The 23,132-nt window shown below is 48.3% G+C and overlaps 1 protein-coding gene across 1 annotated transcript in view; it reads left to right on the forward strand.

Moving 5' to 3' along the window:
* Positions 1 to 23,132, forward strand: part of LOC122386394 — a 213,877-nt gene that overhangs the window by 150,978 nt on the left and 39,767 nt on the right. Inside the window, exons 8-9 of the mRNA XM_043375563.1 lie at positions 18,538 to 18,664; positions 18,954 to 19,073. Coding sequence (XP_043231498.1) covers positions 18,538 to 18,664; positions 18,954 to 19,073 — 247 coding nt within the window. The remainder of the gene's footprint in view (positions 1 to 18,537; positions 18,665 to 18,953; positions 19,074 to 23,132) is intronic.

Here is a 23,132-nt window from a genome sequence, read left to right on the forward strand (position 1 = left end):
GACAACTAGATCTCGCTGTGCATGTCAATATATAAAAAGTGGTTCAACTGGCCCCGCTCTCCCCTATGCCAAGTTTCAGCTCTCTATCGCCAGCGTGTTCGGAGCTATCGCGAAAAACCCAATGGGAGGGGCGGCACCCGCCCCCCCCCCTCGGCCGGCGAGGGTTAACCTTCCAGGCGGTGGGGGGCATTTTTTGCCCCCCTGTAGTTTTTTCAATATATCTCGAGAACCGCTGCGCCGATCGTCACCAAACTTTCAGTACCCTCCCGGGAGCAGCTAGCGCACATGGTGACCAAAAATTTTTCCAAAGGCTATGATAGGTTGGCCGCTAATGACGTCAGAGTGACGTCATTGTTGCCATTTTCGACCCAAAAAAGGGTTTCACGGGAAGAGCTGTCAGGCCTACAGCTTAAGAGATAAAGAAAAATGTTTCAGTTATAAATGGTGTGGAATCAAAAGGGCTACAAAACTGCTATTTCGGTTTTTCGAATTTTTTGGATTTTAACCTGCAAAAATCAAAAATCAATATTTTTGAATATAATAGCCAAAAAATCCAAAAAGTTTTTGAATTTCGAAAAAACGGAACATATGTGATAGTCCCTACCGTCATCTATCTACATACCAAATTTAGATCGATACCTCTTTTTTTGGCCAAGTTATAGCGAAAAAACTGTTCAAAATTGATGACGTCAAATTTTCAAACTCAATTTTTAGCAATTTTAGACCTCGTAGCGCAAAACAAAGACCACCATTAGACTCCCCGTGACAAGCTGCATTGAATCGATACCCATTTTTTGCAAAAATATCAACTTTGAAATTTGACCTTTTTTGACCTGACCTTGACCTGACCTCCACCAGAAAGTGACCTAAACCATACCTGATGATCTTATAACCAACACCATTGAGTTGGAAATGAAAAACTGGCCATAAAACATGCATCGCATAACCTTAGTAAAGTTGGGCTCATGTGGTGACCCTTGGTGACCTTTGGTGACCTGACCTGTGACCTGACCTGGCATGGGCGTAGGAACGGCTGGAACATTGTGGGTGCATGGGTGCAGAAATCCAGCCATGGCCGGTGAAGTGGGGGGGGGGGGGGCGACACCCGAGCGAAGGCTCGTTACGAGCTTTGAGGGTGTACCATGTCGAAAAGGTACCAACCGATAAGTGCATTTGGAAGCATTGACCCTCGCATGTATAGGGGGGTCGGATGAACCCCCCCCCGTTGGTTGTTCGCAAATAACTCGCGCAAAAAGCGGCCGATCGCTACGAAACTTTTAGTACCCTCGAGTTGATCAGTTTTACACCTACTCTAAAAATTTCATGACCCTGACCCAAAAGACCTTTGACCTGTGACCTGTTCTCGAGACCATGTTCGGCCGGAATCGCGATTTGGCGTATGTCAGCTCACATTATCCGCGCGTTTCCAGTCTTTTTGTGATTGTAGACGTCCAAACATGTGAAATGATGTTCTTCCCATGCATCACGGTGGGTGTGAAGATAACCTGAAGGTCAGTTCAGGTCATTGACCTTTGATGACCACGGTTCACTTTTTCGAGTTTTACATGTTTCTAGGGTAGTTTATAGGGCTGATTTCGAATTTAGCATCCATTTGAACGTTTACGAAGTAGTTTTAGTGCTTTCGTGACATGCTACGACGCCGTCAGTGGTAGTTGACACCTAGGTACTATGGATAGCCGGTAGGACGCCTAATGGTTGACCTGACCTGACCTGACCCGATCTGGCCTAAATGCATGAAGAAATCATCTGTGATCAAAACTAACATCAGATATTTGTGATCAGCACCCCGAAAAACCCGATAACAGCTTCACTTTACGCAGTTCTAGCAGGTCCCGATTTTCCCGACTTTTGGAATATTGACCTGACCTGGAAGGTCAACCAATGAAGTAGGACCTTAAAATTGGGTATCATCGGCTTCCTCTCGTCACGGGCAACACCCTCGTTTTTTTCCGCGAAGCTCTAGCTCGATCAGGGGCCGAACGGCAGGGGGTCCGACCGACCCCCCTCCCCCTCCCCCTACACATTAGAAGCTGGAAAACGCTGCACACATTCGAGGGCTAATGCAGGGTGGCGCCGATAAATGAAGACAATATGTGCTCCACACAAAACATCAATTTTTTTGGCAAAAGTCAGTACTTTGGATGAAAGTTTGGAACTGGGGTGACTGATGGCGACCTGTCGAGCACACTTCACTCGATGAATCCCCCTCCGCGTCGATGACGGCCTCGATGCGCGGCCTGAACCGGGCGCGGGCCTTGGTCAGCATGGTTTTGTCCATCTTGACCATCATCTGCTTGATGGCTGACTTCAGAGAGTCAATATTGTTGTGTGGGTGTTTGTGTTCCTCTCGACTACGCCCCAGACGTTTTAGTCGAGCGGGTTCAGGTCCGGGGATTTTGGCGGCCAGAACTCGGGCGTGATGTGGCTGTGCAGGTTGGCGCTCATCCACTCCTGCGTCAACCTGGCCTTGTGGGCGGTTACAGAGTCTTGTTGGAACACATAGGGCCTTCCTCAGCCACTCGGTCGATCCAGGGCTTCACGACGTCACCGCCATCGACGGTGACGTCGACGTCGGGTCATCGTCGACGACGTTCTCGACTTTGGCAATGAAATCGTCGTCTCTGACGGCATCAGATCGTCGGGGATGTTTCTTCCGCTTTGCCACAGACGGGACGTCGCCCACAGACTCATCCAAGCTCCGCTTGACTTTATAATCATGGCTTCTGTCGACCTTGAGGAAGCTGGCGACCTCGGATGCCTAGCTGCCGGCGTGAAGCGCCACAATGACCGCGTGCCTTTTCATTTCTTCCGTTATTATCTTCAGCTGCAACGTTTCCTTTTGCTATGGACAACAATTTACATAAAGCATGGAACATGAATGCAAAAAAATTATTGCTCTTCACAAAACAGTTTCCTCGTAACACAGGTTTGACATTTGTGGTTATTTACCGGCGCCACCCTGTATTGTCAACACTGACTACCGCAAAAAGTAAAAACGGCCAACTTAGCCATTTTCGAAGATATCGGGCTAAAATTTTTGACAGTGGGTCATCGGTTCGGTATGTGTTCAATCACATGCTCCATTTCCCTTTTTCAGCACAAATGTAAGTTTTGAAGACCATCACTGATCACAGTAGCAAATGCTTCGAAAGATGGATAGTAGGCAACATATCCTGAATTTGCCGTGCTGCATGGGAAGTAGTGTTGATGAAAAAGGGGTTTTTGGTTCAGATTATTGTGGGTGCAGAATACATTGTCTGCACCCACTGGATAAATATTGTGGGTGCAGCTGCACCCTTGCACCCATGGTTCCTACGCTTATGTGACCTGGCATGACCAGTGATCTCTAATAGCAACATATGTGCTAGACAACTGACGCCTTATCGCTGATTTTCGACAAAATGCATTAGCGTTAACCCTCGCCCGCACATGCCATTTTCCCATCCTAGAACGCACATGGGGGGGGGGGTGGTTGCCACCCCCCCCCGCGCCATTTCGTTCCTGTTGGAGATAGAGCTTAGCGGTAAAGACCAAAAAGATTCTTTGGGAAGAGACGAATCCAATGATACCCAGTTTTACCTTCTCAGGTCAGTCATTGACCTTCCAGGTCAGTTCAAACTAAAAAATGTTGCTGTTTTGGGTCACCGTTGGATATCAAGTGCGCTGCTTATCATATACCGATAACGATGCCGTTTTCTGGTGCCAAGCCAGCTAGAACCTCTTTCTCACACTACCCGACCAGGTTTTTGCTGCTGAGGTCATTTCAGGTCAAGTTAGGTCAAGGTCAATTATATGTGTTTGTATGTCTGTGTGTGTCTGTGTGTATACTGATGTGTGCACCGATTGTTTATGTGTCCATATTACATGAAATCATGATCTGAGAAGCTTTTACCAAAAATGCAGTCAAAAAACTTCACAAAAAGTAAATTCCGCTTGCCTAAAACGCAATTATCTTAGATGACCTAGGTTGACCTTGACCTTGACCTTGACATCTGTACATCGTCGAACAACATGTTCCATGATGGGTGGGAGGTAAGACTGGTAAAAAAGGCCGAAATCAAGGTGTCAAAAGCTCACAAGGCCCATAGCCAACGCAAGATGTCGAGAATTGGCCATTTGGGTCATGACATGACCTGAAAAACAAGGTCATATCTCCGAAACCAAAGGTCACAGAAACTTGAAATTTTCAGTGGACATCAAGAAAGGATAGAGGAGCAGCTATACGAAAAATCAGCCTTCTAGCTCTAAAAATGTTGAGTGCAGAGCAGAAAGACTACCTGGGGGGGGGGGGGTGGCAACCACCCCCCCCCCCATGTGCGGGCGAGGGTTAAGGTTGCTAAGTGAGTCCGGGCTAAGCTATTACGCTCGGTGTTTTGGCATTGGCTGGCCTCGACCCCTGACCCCTTCCTGGGCTCTTCTGAAAGACGCCCTAGAAAGAACAGAGGGAGACAAAAAAAACAATGGCTGCGCGCACTCCGTCGCTCGGCGTCCTAACGGAAAAGGCCGCTTGGCCAGCGTTGCCTCGAGTCCAACATAAGTTGTATGTCGGACTTACTTACGTGCAGTTGTGGTAGCCGTTGTGGTTCCAGTGCCTGCGCCCACGCTGTAAGTTGCTAAGATATATTCATGGTAGAAATCAACGCTGTTACAATTCATCGCCCACGTTCTAAATTCCATATATCTGCGCCTGTCGTGTGTGCGCGACATCTGGTGGCACTATGCGACCCGTAGTTCTCCCCGGCGCACCTAGGTGGCACTACCTGTCCCTTGATGAGCCACGACCTGGCGCTGGCGGAGGTGGGAGATGGCGCAACTTCCCGCTAATATAATTTGCACGGTTCCATCGTGAAATGACCATTAGCGTTAAGGTGCTAAGTGAGTCCGGGCTAAGCTATTACGTTCGGTGTATTGGCATTGGCTGGCCTCGACCCCTGACCCCTTCCTGGGCTCTTCTGAAAGACGCCAAAAAACGCCAAAACTAGACGTCATGCCGCTGTTCAGGGCTCTAGAAGGAGCTGCTGGGACAGGGCCAGCGGGGACATGTCATTAGTAGCGACGTAATGACATGGTAGTTGACGGTGAGGTGTATGCGGGGCAAGCCAACGGACATGCCATTAGTAGCGACGTAATGGCGTGGTAGTTGACAGTGCTCGGGGCTACATGAGCAGAGTTAACCCGCGCCCTGCTGGGGGGGTGTTTGAACACCCCCCTTGTGGTTTTTCGCGAATATCTCAAAAACGGCGGCGCGGAGCGCCGCCGTTTTTGGTACACCTTATCATGCATCAATTCTACACATGTTGTGAAAATTTCAGACCAAGGTCATTCAAGGTCAGGTCACCAGGTCACTTGAAGTGACCTCACCTCATAAAAAGTTTCAATGTCTGTCATAGCTACATCGAGTGACCGATCGCTTTGAAACTTTCAGCGATTGCTAAGAGCAATAGCATGTACAAAATGTATATCTCAGAATTTTGATATCGAAGACCTAAGGTCAGGTCAATTTTGCGACCTCCCCATTATAAGTCAATGGGAGAAAATTGAAATGCGTCTCTTTTGGACGGAAGACATTATAAACACTCCCAAACACTGAATTACAAGTGGTTTAGACACACTGAACATGAAAATGGTGTCCGTGACCCCTGTTTATGCCCTGAGGTCATCTTAGGTCACGAATGGTACCTAACAGTTTTTCGCAAATAACTTTTGATAGAGGCATGCTAGAGCGATGAAAACACCTTAGATGTGTTCAGCTCGACGATACGTATCGACTGATATGCAGCATGACCCTTTCCGGTCAGGTCATGACCTTGACCTGAGGTCAAATTTTCAAGTTGACTTTTCAAGGTCAAGTTATAGTTCATTCGATGCGTCTTGACGAGAGGAACACGATGCCGGTAAAAGTAAGCTCGTACAAGGCTTGGGTCAAAAGTTATTGCAGAAAAACTGTTTCCGAAAAAATCGGCTATTTTTGCAGTTTTTGCCCCCTGCAGGCAAAACCGTTGACGTTAGGTCAAATCTGAGAAAATTATTCAGAAAGGGCGTTAATAGGGCTATCGAATGCGCTTTTCCGCGGCGCTGTAGCTCTATTGGTTCCCGAGTTATGCGTTGGCTTCTTGGAAATTTTCGACATTCGACCTGGAAATCGGCGAAATTTTGCCTTCAATGACCTCTGGTGACCTGACCTTTGACCTGACCAAAAAATTGACCGAAGTGATTTCGTCATTATTTTTGACCCTCTTTCGAACGCCGCCTTCCGCGTATCGCTACGTGGCCCAGGAGCCGAGTTAGAAGGGGGGGTGCTCAAACACCCCCCCTCCAGCAGGGCGTGGAAATCCAGGAGCCCCAGCCGGGCGCGGGTTAATACGCATTACAAACGGACTACAATGGTGAGCGAATAGGAAAATCCGTTCCTGATACGCATTTACTTGCTCATGTAACCCCGGTAAGTGAGTGGTATGCTGGGGCAAGCCAGCGGACGTGACATTAGTAGCGACGTAATGACATGGTAGTTGACAGTGAGTTGTATGCTGGGGCAAGCCAGCGGACGTGTCATTAGTAGCGACGTAATGACATGGTAGTTGACAGTGAGTTGGTTGTTGTGGCAAGCCAGCAGACATGTCATTAGTAGCGACGTAATGACATGGTAGTTGACAGTGAGTTGTATGCTGGGGCAAGTCAGCGGACGTGTCATTAGTAGCGACGTAATGACATGGTAGTTGACAGTGAGTTGGATGCTGTGGCAAGCCAGCAGACATGTCATTAGTAGCGACGTAATGACATGGTAGTCGACAGCGAGTTGTGTGCTGGGGCAGGCCAGCGGACATACTTGACCGTCCTCCGCACCGGGGGGCTGCCGGGTGACTCATCAGGCGTGACGTCAGCTGCCCTTGGCCAAGCCCGTGACGGGCCTGTGGCCGGCGGTCAGACTGCCGTTGAGCGGGGGTGTCGCCTTGCACCGGTCTGCAGCGGGCCGACTGGGGGTCAGGTCACTGCTGGCAATGTGCCACTCTGTGGATGCACGAAAGCCTGCGGCTATGCTGCATTGATGATCCAGTGGTGACATAGCATGACAGCTCAGGTAAATAGGCAGGCCAGTATGTCCATAAAGTTAGCGTCGTATTCGTATTCGGATTCAAATTCGAGTAATGATTTCGCTCAAAATTGGCATGCAGATAGCCCATGGCACGCTGAGTTCGAAAATGGTGACCTTTTTTCCTAGGTCAAACCGTTTAACCTTGAGAGGTCAAAATACTGCGTACCATGTAAAATCTTTGTTTATGGTCCGATTTGAAAAATTCGACCACCAGTGTGTTTGTCTCATCAAGAAGCAGTAGCACATTCAAAAAAATCCGAGGTTAAGGTCATAGGTCAAGGTCAAGGACACTTTAGAAGTCGCCGTACCCTATAAAATCTTCATTTTTGAAGCTATCGGAAAATTTCAGCCACCACTGTGTTCGTCTCATCGAAAAGCAGTAGCACATTCAAAAAAATCCGAGGTCAAGGTCATAGGTCAAGGTGAAGGTCACTTTAAACGTAAATTTTAGTCCCCGTACCCTATAAAATCGTCATTTTTGGAGCTATCGGAAAATTTCGGCCACCACTGTGTTTGTCTCATCGAGAAGCAGTAGCAAATTAAAAAAATCAGAGGTCAAGGTCATAGGTCAAGGTCAAGGTCACTTTAAACGTAAATTTTAGTCCCCGCACCCTATAAGATCTTCATTTTTGGAGCTATCGGAAAATTTCCGCCACCACTGTGTTCGTCTCATTGAGAAGCAGTAGCACATTTTAAAAAAAATCCGAGGTCAAGGTCATAGGTCAAGGTCAAGGTCACTTTAAACGTAAATTTTAGTCCCTGTACCCTATAAAATCTTCATTTTTGGAGTTATCGGAAAATTTCCACCACCACTGTGTTCGTCTCATCGAGAAGCAGTAGCACATTCAAAAAAGCCGAGGTCAAGGTCATAGGTCAAGGTCAAGGTCACTTGAAACGTAAATTTTAGTCCCCGTACCCTATAAAATCTTCATTTTTGGAGCTATCGGAAAATTTCGGCCACCACTGTGTTAGTCTCATCGCGAAGCAGTAGCACATTCAAAAAAATCCGAGGTCAAGGTCATAGGTCAAGGTCGAGGTCACTTTAAACGTAAATTTTAGTCCCCGTACCCTATGAAATCTTCATTTTAGAGCTATCGGAAAATTTCCGCCACCACTGTGTTCGTCTCATCGAGAAGCAGTAGCACATTCAAAAAAATCCGAGGTCAAGGTCATAGGTCAAGGTCAAGGTCACTTTAACCCGCGCCCGGCTGGGGGTCCTGGATTTCCACGCCCTGCTGGGGGGGGGGTGTTAAACCCCCCCCCCCACCCTTCTAACTCGGCTCCTGGGCCACGTAGCGATACGCGGAAGGCGGCGTTCGAAAGAGCGCCAAAAATAATGACGAAATCATTTCAGTCACTTTACTTTTTTGGTCAGGTCAAAGGTCAGGTCACCAGAGGTCATTGAAGGCAAAATTTCGCCGATTTTCAGGTCGAATGTCAACAATTTCCAGGAAGCCAACGCATAACTCGGGAACCAATAAAGCTACAGCGCCGCGGAGAAGCGCATTCGATAGCCCTATTAACGCCCTTTCTGAGCAATTCCCTCAGATTTGACCTAACGTCAACGGTTTTGCCTCCAGGGGGCAAAAACTGCAAAAATAGCCGATTTTTTTTTCGGAAACAGTTTTTCTGCAATAACTTTTGACCCAAGCCTTGTACGAACTTACTTTTACCGGCATCGTGTTCCTCTTGTCAAGACGCATCGAATGAACTATAACTTGACCTTGAAAGGTCAACTTGAAAATTTGACCTCAGGTCAAGTTCATGACCTGACCGGAAAGGGTCATGTTGCATATCAGTCGATCCGTATCGTCGAGCTGAGCACATCTAAGGCGTTTTCACCGCTCTAGCATGCCTCTATCAAAAGTTATTTGCGAAAAACTTAGACACCATTCGTGACCTGAGATGACCTCAGGGGCATAAATAGGGGTCACGGACACCATTTTCATGTTCAGTGTGTCTAAACCACTTGTAATTCAGTGTTTGGGAGTGTTTATAATGTCTTTCGTCCAAAAGAGGCGCATTTCAATTTTATCCCGTTGACTTATAATGGGGAGGTCGCAAAATTGACCTCACCTTAGGTCACCGATATCAAAATTCTGAGATATACATTTTGTACATGCTATTGCTCTTAGCAATTGCTGAAAATTTCAAAGCGATCGCTCACTCGGTGTAGCTATGGCAGACATTGAAACTTTTTATGAGGTGAGGCCACTTCAAGTGACCTGGTGACCTGACCTTGAATGACCTTGGTCTGAAATTTTCACAACATGTGTAGAATTGATGCATGATAAGGTGTACCAAAAACGGCGGAGCGCCGCCGTTTTTGAGATATTTGCAAAAAACCACAAGGGGGGTGTTCAAACACCCCTCCCCCCCCCAGCAGGGCGCGGGTTAAACGTAAATTTTAGTCCCCGTACCCTATAAAATCTTCATTTTTGGAGCTATCGGAAAATTTCGGCCACCACTGTGCTCGTCTCATCGAGAAGCAGTAGCACATTCAAAAAAAATCCGAGGTCAAAGTCATAGGTCAAGGTCAAGGTCACTTTAAACGTACATTTTAGTCCCCGTACCCTATAAAATCTTCATTTTTGGAGCTATCGGAAAATTTCGGCCACCACTGTGTTCGTCTCATCGAGAGGCAGTAGCACATTCAAAAAAATCCGAGGTCAAGGTCAAAGGTCAAGGTCGATGATGATGATTGGGTTTGATGGCGTGCCCAACCTCTGAGGGTTACATGACGCCAGTAACTTATCTTTTTGCGTGAGGTGCGGGGCAAGAACTGAACAGCGAGTTAACATGGTGTGTCAAAAGTGGAAATAGCCGCCCGGCTTTAGTTCGCCAGCCTTGTCAATAGATGGCAGTACCACAATATGGGCAGCGGATCGTGCAATTGACGTCAAATTTTCGTTACCTGCTAAGAACTGAATGGCGGATCTTTTCATGCAAGAATCAAGTAAATTGGTCCACAACTTTTCTAGCAACAGAGATATGAAGTCAAACACCCTGCCAGAGCGGCGGCGCGGCGGCCGGCGGCGGCCGGCGGCGGCCGTAGTACGCGCCGCCTGGGAGACTGGCGGCGCTGAACGGTTCCGAATTGGCACTGCACTAAAACCTGTTAACTGCTTGGAATAGATATTATAGCAAAATTTTCATTCAAGTGAGGAATAACCATGGGCAGGAAGTATGTATGCTTGTGTGCGTACTGTGTAAGCCAAGAAACTGCACTAGCAGATACTCGCTAATATTAGATCCAGCTAAGTCCAAACGCATTCCAAGGGATGTGTTTCTGATGGGTCAACAATGTTTATCGTTCAAGGGCGGATACAGTTTAAACAATACAAAAAATATTTTTGCACAGCTCTATTCCTTGAATAATTCTCTTCAACGCCTCATTCCTAGTTAAGCGAATTAGCCCATCCTTGTTGAATAGATTAGGCGATTTCGCCACAAGGTCGCGGAAAACCGACCGAAAACGACCGCGCTCAACGTTAATTTGGGCATGCAGACTCTTAAAAACTCGCATTGGGCGGGTTGGGTTTCCCAGGTATTGCCTCCAAAACACCGTATTCCGCTCCCGAATACGTCCAAGTGACCCGCCTCGTTCCTAGTTAAGCTCTAATTAGATCAAGTGACTCATAAGGAGCGAAAAAGCGACAAAAAGCATGAATTTCCCTATGGCGGCGGGCTGCCGGGTTGCCAGACGGCGCACCGGCTATTTCCACTTTTGACCCACTATGCATTCGGCCAGCCGGCAACTGCCGAGAGGGCTGCGAATGTTACATTTTAACGACCTGGCGTACAGTTAGGAATCGACTCAGCAACAGGTCATCCTTAGTCTCAGTTCAATACACCGATCCTCACGGATAATATGCGTATTGCGTTACTCGGAATATCGCAATGCGTTATCGCGCAAAGCTGGCCATCTAGAGTACCTATAAGTAGTGTATGGGCAGAGTAGGTATGGGCAGGGTAGAGTATGGGCAGGTTATGGTATCGTTAGGTGACAGGTAGGATAGGGTAGAAGTTGAGAAGCTTTTGGATCTGTAGTGCTTCTCGAAAAGTCATACGTACCATACGATTAAATGAATTAACTAAAAACTCAACCCTACTTATATAAACATACCAGTTTTGACAACCAAACATATGGCCCCCTTCACATATAACTTAGATCTGTACAGTTATCGCGCAAACATGGCCATCTAGTTTTTATTGATTTTTATGAAGTTGTGCGGGATTTAAATACTATGGAATATTTAGATGTTTTAGTCATTGTTTCAAAGTTTATGTTGTTACAGACCATTGCTTGACATTGTTGGTATGCCACATTTCAACTACGTTCCGAGTTTTTGAAGAAGGAAACATCAGCATGACGAATCCCAGAGAATGATCTAATGCGGCGACAAGGCACCACATCAGCTACCTTCAGGCTTCAGGTCAAGTTTTAGGTGAGTGGTGTCATCGGTGGTCGCTGTAAAACAACTGTATACCAATGATCGATTCATCATTTGAATAATCGATTTATCACTTGAAAACGATGGCTTTCTAGTGGCTTTCTACATCGCCCAAAACAGAGTACCTTAGTAGCCTTATGCTCTTAACTTAATCGCAGTTTTCATGGTTTGAATCCCCAACAATGCTGTTTAATGCCAGTACTGAATTGCAATTAATGTTTCTTTTCAGACAGACGCTTTTGAGACAGAAGTCACGGTAGTAGTACCTAGATATTGAAGAGTCAAAAGCTGCATTGTTTCATTATACAAGAGGTTCTTCTTAGATTCAGTTAATTTGTCACCGACCGTCCACCTATACCTATAATGGTACATAGGTACATCGATATTCGGCCTGGTCGCCTCGTGGTGTGCAGAGGACAGAGCTGCCTAATTCAGTAGGTATGTACCCACTGCAGCCTACCAGTAACTGTACGGAAGAATAGCAAAATAGCGAACAGAAAAAGAAGTCGTGGTGAATACCCATCAACAAACAACGGCCAGCCGCCGAAGCGAGTCGGCCCAGTGAGCAGGTGAACCGCACCGACCGAAGCCCGGCCACCAGGTCCCTCTCTGGAGAGGGCAGCAGCGGTCGCCTGGCTGCCAGCGACGGACAAAACGTGGAGGTGCTGGGGCGTGAGATGCACGCCGCGGCTTGGATCATCACCGGCTGCATCGGATCGGCCCCCCATCATGGGGTCATGGCTGATGCTGGCGTGGTATGTACCGGTCGCGGCGCGCCGCACGGCGCTGGCAGCGCGAATGCCGACCAGGGAAGCATCCCTGCCCACCGAGGACCCTCTGCACCAGCTGGCCGCCGCGGACCCAATGAATCCTTCTTTTCTGAATCCTCAAGTCCGCCCCAGCGCCCCCCCCCCCCCCCCCACTCCACCCTGGCTGCCGACTTGTGCAATCACCTTCGAGCTGGAGATAGGAGCGGAGCTCCCAGCCGGAGCTGCCGCCTCCTCAAAGAGGGACACCGCGCTCCATCACCTGACATCACTGAACTAGTGCGCGACCTGGGTATGGACTGATGGGCCGGCGATGGGTGGCGTCCTCCGTGGCGGAGCCGGCGCGCTGACTGTCTACGCTGACGACGATTGCGTCGAGCTGAAGAGACCCGCCGGAGTACTCAGTTCTAGTTTCAGAGCGACCACGCAGTCATTGGCAGACCCACATACCACCCGTACCCGACGCGCAGAGCGGCTACCGGCTGGTATATACCGCGAGCTGATGGGTGCGCGAGTCCCAGCTGTTGAAGTGCACCAGATCCGGACCGGCCGATGGAGTACCCGCACTCAATTGGCCGGAGCCCGACAGCCGTTTGCACCCAGTGCCGGGACCTCCAGTGCGAGGCCGCGCAATGCCCGCTATGCAGAGGATGCGGCCTCCCCCCCCCCCCCCACCTCACACCAACACCCACCGGCGCGTCCTGCTCACGTGCCCGGGCCTGAAAGGCGTCCGCCTCAGAATCCCGGCCTCTGGGAATATACTCCCGACACGAGACGGCCGACACCTGAGGAAGCCTGGCGCAGCGACGTGATGGCCGCCCTGGTGGCCGCCTTAACCCTATTCCTGGCGGGGGGGGGGCCTCAGGAGCCCCCCCCCCTCCCCTGAGGTTTTTTGGTTATTTCTCCCAAACGCGTTGAGCTAGGAAGCTCAAATTTTCTGACTTTTCCTAAAAGGCTTCTACGCAAGATGTCTGAAAATTTTGAGTTGATCTGACCTCAGGTCAGGTCACCAGAGGCGGTTTGGTGACCCTATCTCAGAAAAGTTTGCAATCACGCCAGAGCTATAGTTTTTGACCGATCAATTTCTTCTCTTCAGGCTTTAGTTAGGGTACCAGTATGTGCAATTTGTATATCTCAGAATTTTGATATCGGTGACCTAAGGTCAGGTCAGTTTCGCGACCTCCCCATTATAAGTCAATGGGGGAAAAATCAACTCCCTGTTTTTACCACTAAAACGGGTCGGAATGGCCCCATATACCATACATGACTTCATATACGATCAACCTTCACTACCTTGAGGTCTGTTTTGCTGTTGGGCAGCTGTGAGGTCATGTGACGTCATCAAAGGTCACCAAAGGTTTTTGGCCAATAACTCCGTACAGGAACAAGATACAGACGCTTGGATGGTCTCATTGTGTTCAGCTCGTCAAGACGCATCGAATGATATACATAATGACCTCGAGGTCACGTGACCTGAGGTCAACCTTTGACCTTGACCTTTCGAGGTCAACATATATATCATTCGATGCGGATTGACGAGAGGATCACGATGATGCCCTTAGTTTGTTCCTATCTTGACTAATTCGAAAGTTATTCGAGAAAAACTCTCTCCATATCTAGCGCCGCCATTTTGACTTTTTCGACCCCTGTGACGTCATCTTTGACCTGACCTGAAAATGACCTTAGTAAAAATTGTAGATCTTGACCGTGCGTATCCGATGCCGTTTACCGTTTGTCGCTGCGATGTGTAGTTTTTGAGATCTGAGGGGGGGGGCCGAATCGGCCCCCCCCCCGCCAGTTTCTTGTCCCGGCGGAGCCCGCCAGGAATAGGGTTAAGGGCCCTCCAGAGCCTCTAGGCTACGTTGCGGGACGCCAGCGCACAATGGGACCGGAGCGAAAATTAGCGCGACATCGGTACTTTTTCGTATTTCGTGCCCGCTTTTCACATGAAAAGGATGGTAGAATCATAGAAATGGTAATCGGTGTACTTTCTAAGCAATTTCTGATTAATTTAACTAATTAATCATTAATTAATTCATTAATTAATTGATTAATTAATCGGTTGACCTGCCCTGACCTCGACTCCGCTCGGTCACGTGATAAGACGGCAGCACCTGTCAGGCCAGGTCATGACGGCACCGGAAATTCCGATAAGCAAATAATGTAGCCACCAAAACCGTGAAGATGGGAATCTGATGGCCTACATGACTATATAACAAATTTATTACGGGTCAGAAAAGTGTATCAGAAACTTCGATAGAAGGTACGGATATGTCCGGACAAAACTTTAATATAGTTGGTACTTGGCAACCTTGTTCGATTCCTGAGGTTCTGTTACTCGCGGCTCACGGCCGCGGCGACCTGGAGTAAAAAAATGCCCCTCATTTTCGCTGCCGCAGGCTGACGCAGCTAAATTATACATTTTCTGAAAGGCAATTGATTGTTAAACACCATATTGATAAAAGAACAGCGGGACCTAGCGGGACTTTTTATATCGGCATTCCAGAATATCTATAACAGTAAAATTAACTCAAAATTTTTAAAGCACCAAAAAAACTTAACATTTGAAGCGTATTTATATATTCCGCTATGAGTTTTTTCTTCCATCGTGTAGCCCATGGTCTAAACTATCAGGTTAGACGTCGAAAATATTGACAAAGCCGTCTAATAGATATATTTTTTACCTACGTTAGCTGCTATTTTTTTCCGTACGAAAACGGGTCTACGATGCTTGGCACAAAACTTTGTGTTTGGGCTGATGTGGCGCGGACGCTGTACACTATGGACGAAAAATATTTGCAGATTCGTGGTCCATGGACATTTCTGAACTACGTGACACAGTTTAACTCAATTTGGGAAAGGTCGCCAAATCCACCAATGTCGCGCTAATTCCGGCCGCGGTCCTTTCGTGCAGCGGCCGGAGGGACCAACAACAACAACCGCCGCCCGACGGAAAACTGCCTGAGCCTGAGCTGTGACACATTCTGTCCAGTCGAAGCTACCCGTGTGCTACCTCATTTTGTGCTACGTGGAGGACATTCTGCAGCACTACTTAAAGGGACTATCCCACCTTCTAAAATGTTGTTAAAACCAGTTAAATTGTGCCCGACTTTATAGATTGGATGACCAGGAACACGGTTCTGGCATTTATTTTTCATTAAACATCTTAGGCTTCCCATATTCCAAACACAAACTTTCAAATATGTGACGTCACAGGCCAAAATTACCTCCTTCCCTAGGCCACATTACTGTCATAAAGCTGATTCTTTTTACTCTGTAGGCACCACAACAAAGTTCAGACCAAGTTTTAAGCGATTTTTCAACGAACAAACCCATTTAAATCAGAATGACTAAACGAGGTGACGTCACACTAACGGTCGCTCCATGTTGAAGATAGGGCCTTGTACAAGGCCCATCTTCAAATGAAGGGAACGAATTTCTTCAACACCAAGAGGCCGCGGGGGCTGCAACCTAGATAGATAGTGGTTTCTGAACCTCGCCGCAAACTTGGCTATCTCAATTCAAACCCCATGTTAAAGGTGGGATAGTCCCTTTAAGCCTATATAGTGCTGCTCGTGCCTCAGTAGGTAAGCCGCATCGACCGTTACGCGACGGAGGACTGCCTGGGCTGTGAGAATATCGGCTGCTCAGACGGAGCTACCCGTGTGCTATCTCCTTGTGTGCCACGTGGAGGACAACCCGTAGCACTGCTCAAGTGCCTAAGTGTTGTCACGCGTCAGTGGGGCATGCATCATAGCTCAGGCCCAAGACTGCATAATGACATATTGAAGACGTGGTAGCCGGCAGTAGTGAGATAAACGTCAGCAGTGTGCAATGTGCATGCATGCGGCAACGCGACCAGCCCACGGACAGCACACAAAACCGTGATAATATCAGCAGCCTAAACGTTGGCGTGAAAGAAATGTGCAATTACGTACGCATAATTACGTATAATTACGTAGCTGTAGAATTATGTACTTCGATGATATACAGGGACAATATCCCATACACGGCCACTTTGTCGTCACTGTCCTTCACTGGTCACAGAGTGACATAACGGTTTTGGTGGCTGGTGGTTGAACGCTGGTCCGTGTGGAATATCGGGTGCGAATGCCTGAGAGTCAATAATGAGGCCGTGGCGTTGGTTTAGCGGGGGCCGTTTCGCATCCGTGTGATATGTTATGACTTTTGTGGAGTTGGTTATACATTCGTGTAGGTATGAAGAATAAGAGTGTTCAGTAAAATAAAATCGTTTTGCAATGCGTTATTTATAAACCGTTTACAGATCTATTGATCAAAGTGGAAAACGTCAAATAAAACCAATCGAAAGAGACATTCTCTTGTAAACTTAGAACAGAATCCCCTGTTCGAGGGCTGCCTCTGACGGAGATGCATGATATGATGCTGCACCCCGAACTTGAGAGCAATGGCACGCGCCGATTAGTTTGCGTAAAAAGGGAAGTGCACTGTCAGCGGTTCCAGAATGCCCCCATACAGTTTCAGAAATGCGTTAGCGGCAGTTGCTTGATGTTTAGACCCACATTTGAGCTCAATCGGGCCCAAGAATCGGGTCAGCAGTTCCAGACATATAAGAAAATGTGTGCACGTGCACACTTGCGGCAGCACCCACAGCAGCACCCTCTGTTTCAGAGACGCAAAAGTGGCTAATGTATGTCATCTGGCCACATACCAAATTTGAGCTCAGCCGGGCCAGTGAGTGGTTACTGAGATATAAGGAAGGGGTGCGCACGTGCGCACGTGCACCAGCACCCCCTGTTTCAGAAATGCACTAGTGGGTAATGTAAATGTATGTCATCTGGCCACATACCAAATTTGAGCTCAATCGGGCCAGTGGTTACTGAGATATAAAGAAGGGGTGCGCACGTGCGCACGTGCAGTAGCACCCCCAATTTGAGAAATGTGATAGTGGCTAATGTATGTCATCTGGCCACATGCCAAATTTGAGCTCAATCGGGCCAGTGGTTACTGAGATATAAAGAAGGGGTGCGCACGTGCGCACGTGCAGTAGTACCCCCTATTTGAGAAATGTGATAGTGTCGGATGTGCTGTATCTGGTCACATACCAAATTTGAGCTCAATCAGTGACGCGGTTCTGGAGATATCATTAGACCAACTTTGTAAACACCCCTCACGCGCCACGCGCAGACCCTCCTCTGTGCCAGCCGATATCTCCCGCAGACATTGCATTCAATTTTTAATGCACGGGGCCATCAAACAGTGAAGACCGGACCTATCTGGGTGTTACTGATCTCGAGATATAACATCTGAAAGTTAGGGCCACTATGGTCATGGCCGAAATTTCTGCGCTCAGTCCAGGTGTACAGAGGTCTATGGTTGAACCATATAGAGTTTTTATCGTAGAAAACCAACAGTTTCTGAGTTATAGGCCGCCAAACATAGGGCTGCAGCGCGACCTGCTGGAATTGCCCGAGGCTATATCTCGGAAACCGTTGTTCGAAGAAAAAAATCCTTGCCACAGCTGGCTTCCCCGCCCATCACAACCCCATACACCAGTTTTCAACGAAAAATAAAATATGAGGGTGCAAATTTAATTTTTTATTTGTCGATTTGTCGTTGAACGCCCCATGGGGAGGTCGCGAAATTGACCTGACCTTAGGTCACCGATATCAAAATTCCGAGATATACAAATTGTAGGTACTAATGACCTAATAATATCCTGCGACTTTCAAAGGCCTCCGACATCTACTGTAGCTCTGGCACGGTGACAAAGTTGCAAAAAAGTGACTTGAGGTTGGGTCATTCAAAGTGACCTGGTGACCTGACCTTAAAAGGTAGGAGGTTCAAACTTGCACACCATGTGTAAAATTGATGAGGTTATAGTCATACCAAATTTCGCGGCGCTACGCGCCGCGGTTTTCCCGCTATTTGCGAAAAACCTCAGGGGGGCGGATATCCGCCCCCCCCCCGTCGGTGCGAGGGTTAAAACGTCAAAATGACCTTTCGAGGTCACAGAGGTAACCTGATGTTACCATATTAGAAACGGCTGATAAAAACGTATCCCCTGATGAGATTCGAATGGTGTTTCGTTCCGATCAGCCCAGTAGTTCCCGAGTTACAGAATGGCTGCAAGAATGGCGGACTGTGGCGGTCGAGTAGTGTTGGCCTGCGTGGGGGACGGGCTGCTGTGTAACGTGTAACGCTTCCCGTATCTGGCCGCCAGGCTGGTGCCCAGAGAGCAGGAGGCCGCCGAGATGCAGGTGTTGCGACTGAAGACTCGTGTACGTGAGCTGCGAGACCAACTGAACCAAGCGCTGACAGACAAAAAGAGGACGGAAAATGACCTGAAGGTAACTGACCTTTGCTGTCCACCTCGGGTTATCATCCTTATTGTGTGCGGAATAAAGTAAACTTTCGCCAACAAAAATTGTTGAATATTATTTCTGTGTGAGGGAAACTGGAAAATATCGTCAATTTTGAACACTGATGGAGGGCTAGGCTATATCCCCCAAAAGTCCCCCACCTTTAGATTCGCCAGCTATGTGTGTCGGACAAGAGGTTTGAAACCCATCGACCTGTGTTCGCGGTGCATATGAAAGTCACGTCCCGCCCCATATTTGCCCTGCAAATCTGTTGAAGGAACTGCGCGTCACCAATTCGTCCACGGAGACCAAGCTGCGCGAGACCGAGGCGCGCAATGAAGACCTGGAGCAAACCATCGCCTCTCTGATGGCGCGTTTGTACGAACTGGAGCGCACGGTGAGTCTTCGATCGCTGCCAGCAGGGCTTCCGAGCTATGCAGGGTGTCCCGAAATTGATTGCGCCTTCATCCCATCTCATTCGTAATAAAACAAAAAATGGTGGGTACTTGGTTTATTTACCGATGCATCCTCCCCTTAGTCGAATGCACTCCCTCATGGGCTCAGGCATCCCGCACACCAGATTGTCCAGCGTCTCGGCGCTGATCTGAAGCCAAGCGTTCTGCAGATTGCTGACCAGCGCCTTCTCGGAGGTGGGCGGCTCTCTCTTGTCCAGCTCGCCCTGCACGATAGCCCAGATATTTTCAATGGGAGACCAGTCAGGGCTGTGCCCGAGCCATACGCCCTTCTCCCAGAACCCTTGGAGGTTGTCGCGGCACCACTGCTGAGTCGTGGCCGCGTTGTGCGCTGGCGCGCTGTCTTGCTGAAAAAATCGCTTCTGACATCTCAAGCAAGAGTTTTACCGTGGTATCAGCGCCGAGACGCTGGACAATCTGGTGTGCGGGATGCCTGAGCCCATGAGGGAGAGCATTCGACTAAGGGGAGGATGCATCGGTAAATTAACAAAGTACCGATCATGTTTTTGTTTCATTATGAATGCGATGGGATAAAGGCGCAATCAATTTCGGGACACCCTGTATTAGCCAGCGCCCTGCTAGGGGGGAGGGGGTGAGCACCCCCCTGCGGTTCTCGCGTATATCTAAAAAATGGTGGAGTGGAGCGCCGCCGTTTTTGGCACACTTTATCATACACCTTCCGCTTTGCACATGCTGTGAAAATTTTGGCATGGTCACCAAAGGTCAGGCCACCAGGTCACTTCAAGTGACCTCACCTTCTAAAAAGTTCCAATGCCTGCCATAGCTATGATGAGTGACCGATCGCTTTGAAATTATCAGCGATTGATACATGTAGTATCTACAAAATTTATTTCTCGAAATTTTGATATCAATGACCTAAGGTCAGCTCAATTTTCGATCTTTCCATTATAAGTCTATGGAAGAAAATTGAAAAGCGCTTCTTTTATACGAACGCCATTCTATTAACAATATAAAAAATAAACGAATTGAGATTACAGTTTCATAATCATTGTAAGGAGGTCATTAAAGAAAAACAAAAACACGATAGAACGCCATTCTAAACACTTTCAAACACTGATTTACGAGTATACATGACACGCTGAACCGGAAAGGGCACCCGTGGCCCCTTGTTATGTCCCCGAGGTCATCTCAGGTCACGAATGGTATCTAAAGGTGCCCCGACACTTGCACGACTTTTGGTCACGTTTTGTCGTGGCAAGCCGTGCCATTTTCGTGCACGAACTGAGATGGTTCCCGCACTGTTCACGACTAGTGTACGACCAGTTTACGACGATTTCACGAATAATTCACGAATGCGTGCTCATCAGTGTCCACATTGACACGGACTGGTACGACGAGTTCACGCATACTTTCCGCATAGTTTGCGCATGGCTTACGCACTTCCCGCATTGGCACGACAAGTTTGCGCAATTTGTGCCGACTTGGGCATGCCATGTATAAAAATGGGACCTCCCATTTACCAATTTCTCCGTGTCCTGGCCTGACCCATCGTGAGCTCCAGTGACGTAAATGTCCTGACCGTACCCAATGTGACCAGTTTGACCTGGACTGACCTTTCGTGACTTTGGCTGACCTCTGTGACCTGGCGTGACCCATCGTGACCTCATGGTGACCTCTGTGACCTAACCTGACACGGTGTGGCCTAATTTGACCTCTGTGGCCTAACCTGAGCCCGTGTGACGTAGTTTGACCTCTTTGACCTGAAATGACCCGTTAAATACATTTTCGATCATAACTTCCCATCTAGGCGTCCAATCGACACGGGAAAAACACCAAACAATCCCAAATTTCGCGCTGCGAAGCAAGCCGAGATCCACACATTGGCAAGGGCTAGTACAACGAGTTCACGCATACTTTTCGCATAGTTTACGCACTTCCCGCACCGTCCCGACGAGTTCACGACGAGTTCACGAACAGTTTGCGCATAGTTCACGATCCTGTCACGAAATTTTGTCGTGACCAAAACTTTGAACATTTCAAAGTTCTCGTGCCGACATGGCACGAAGTCACGACGAGCTAAAGGGGCCCTGACACTTGCACGATTTTGTGGCACGCATTGACAATAATCGAATCGTGCCCGTGCGCAAACTAGTCGTGAACTGACGTGAAGTGTGCGTTAACTCGTCGTGACTTCGTGCCATGTCGGAGCAAAAACTTTGAAATGTTCAAAGTTTTGGTCACGACAAAATTTCGCACCCGGATCGTGAACTATGCGCAAACTGTTCGTGAACTCGTCGTGAACTCGTCGGGACGGTACGGGAAGTGCGTAAACTATGCGCAAACTATGCGAAAGTATTCGTGAACTCGTCCTACCAGCCCGTGCCAATATGTGGATCTCGGCTAGCTTCGCAGCGCGAAATTTGGGATTGTTTGGTGTTTTTCCCGAGTCGATTGGACGCCTAGATGGGAAGTAATGACCGAAAATGTATTAAACGGGTCATTTCAGGTCAGAGGTCAAACTAGGTCACACGGGCTCATGTTAGGTCACAGAGGTCAAATTAGGTCACACGGTGTCAGGTTAGGTCACAAAGGTCACCATGAGATCACGACGGGTCACGCCAGGTCGCAGAGGTCAGACAAGGTCACGATAGGTCAGTCCAGGTCAAACTGGTCACATTAGGCACGGTCAGGACATTTGTGTCACTGGAGGTCACGATGGGTCTTACCAGGACACGGAGCTTACAATACATTAATGAATGGGAGGTCCTATTTCTATATGGCATGCCCAAGTCGGCACAAATTGCGCAGACTTGTCGTGCCAATGCGTGAAGTGCGTAAACTATGCGCAAACTATGCGGAAAGTATGCGTGAACTCGTCGTACCAGTCCGTGCCAATGTGGACACTGATGGGCACACATTCGTGAATTATTCTAGAAATCGTCGTGAACTGGTCGTGCACTAGTCGTGAACAGTGCGGGAGCCATCCCAGTTCGTGCACGAAAATGGCACGGCTTGCCACGACAAAATCGTGACCAAAAGTCGTGCAAGTGTCAGAGCACCTTAACGCACACTTCACGTCAGTTTACGACTAGTATGCGCACGGGCACGATTCGACTCGTGCCAATGCGTGCCACAAAATCGTGCAAGTGTCAGGGCCCCTTAACCGTTTTTCGCTCCTAGCTTCTGAGAGAGGCAAGGTAGAGCAATGAAAACGCCTAAGATGTGTTTGGCTCGACGATACGGATCGACTGATATGCAGCATGATCTTTTCCCGTCAGGTCATGACCTTGACCTGAGGTCAAATTTTCAAATTGACCTTTAAAGGTCAAATTATAATTCACTCGAAGCGTCTCGATGAGAGGAACACGATGCTGGCAAAAGTAATGTCGCTTCTCTCTTGAGTCAAAAGTTATTAAAGACAAACATTTTTCCTATAAGCGGCTATTTTTGGAGTTTTTGCCCACTGGAGGCTAAACCGTTGACCTGAGGTCAAATCTTAGAATGATACAGAAAGGCCTGTAAAAGAGCTATGGAATGCGCTTTTCTGCGGCGTGTATCTCTATTGGTTCCCGAGTTGTCCGTTGGCAGTTTCGAAAAATGTTAAATAGCAAAATTTGACCTTTGATGACCTCTGGTGACCTGACCTTGGACCTGACCTAAAAATGACAGTATTTTCGTCATTGTTTTTGACGTTCTTTCGAATGCCGCTTACCGCATATCGCTACGTGGCCCAGGGGCCGAGTTAGAAGGGGGTGTTCAACCCCCCCCCCCCCCAGCAGAGCGTGGAAATCCAGGACCCCCAGCGGGGCGCGGGCTAGCCTTGATTCTAGCGATTCCATATGGTGACTGCTCATCGAGCCGATTTTGTTGCGAGCACTGACTGAGATGCATTGTCTTAGTAGCCAAGTTGGGAACCCCCTTGCCGTGGGTTCCCCGGTAGGTTTCCTAATTTTCAGCCAGATTTAATCCCAACCCTGGTGGGGTCTGTTCATAACGCGACCTGCTGGGGGCTATTGTTTACC

Source organism: Amphibalanus amphitrite, unplaced genomic scaffold, assembly GCF_019059575.1.
Source record: "Amphibalanus amphitrite isolate SeventyFive unplaced genomic scaffold, NRLGWU_Aamphi_draft 000249F_arrow, whole genome shotgun sequence".
Taxonomy (NCBI): domain Eukaryota; kingdom Metazoa; phylum Arthropoda; class Thecostraca; order Balanomorpha; family Balanidae; genus Amphibalanus; species Amphibalanus amphitrite.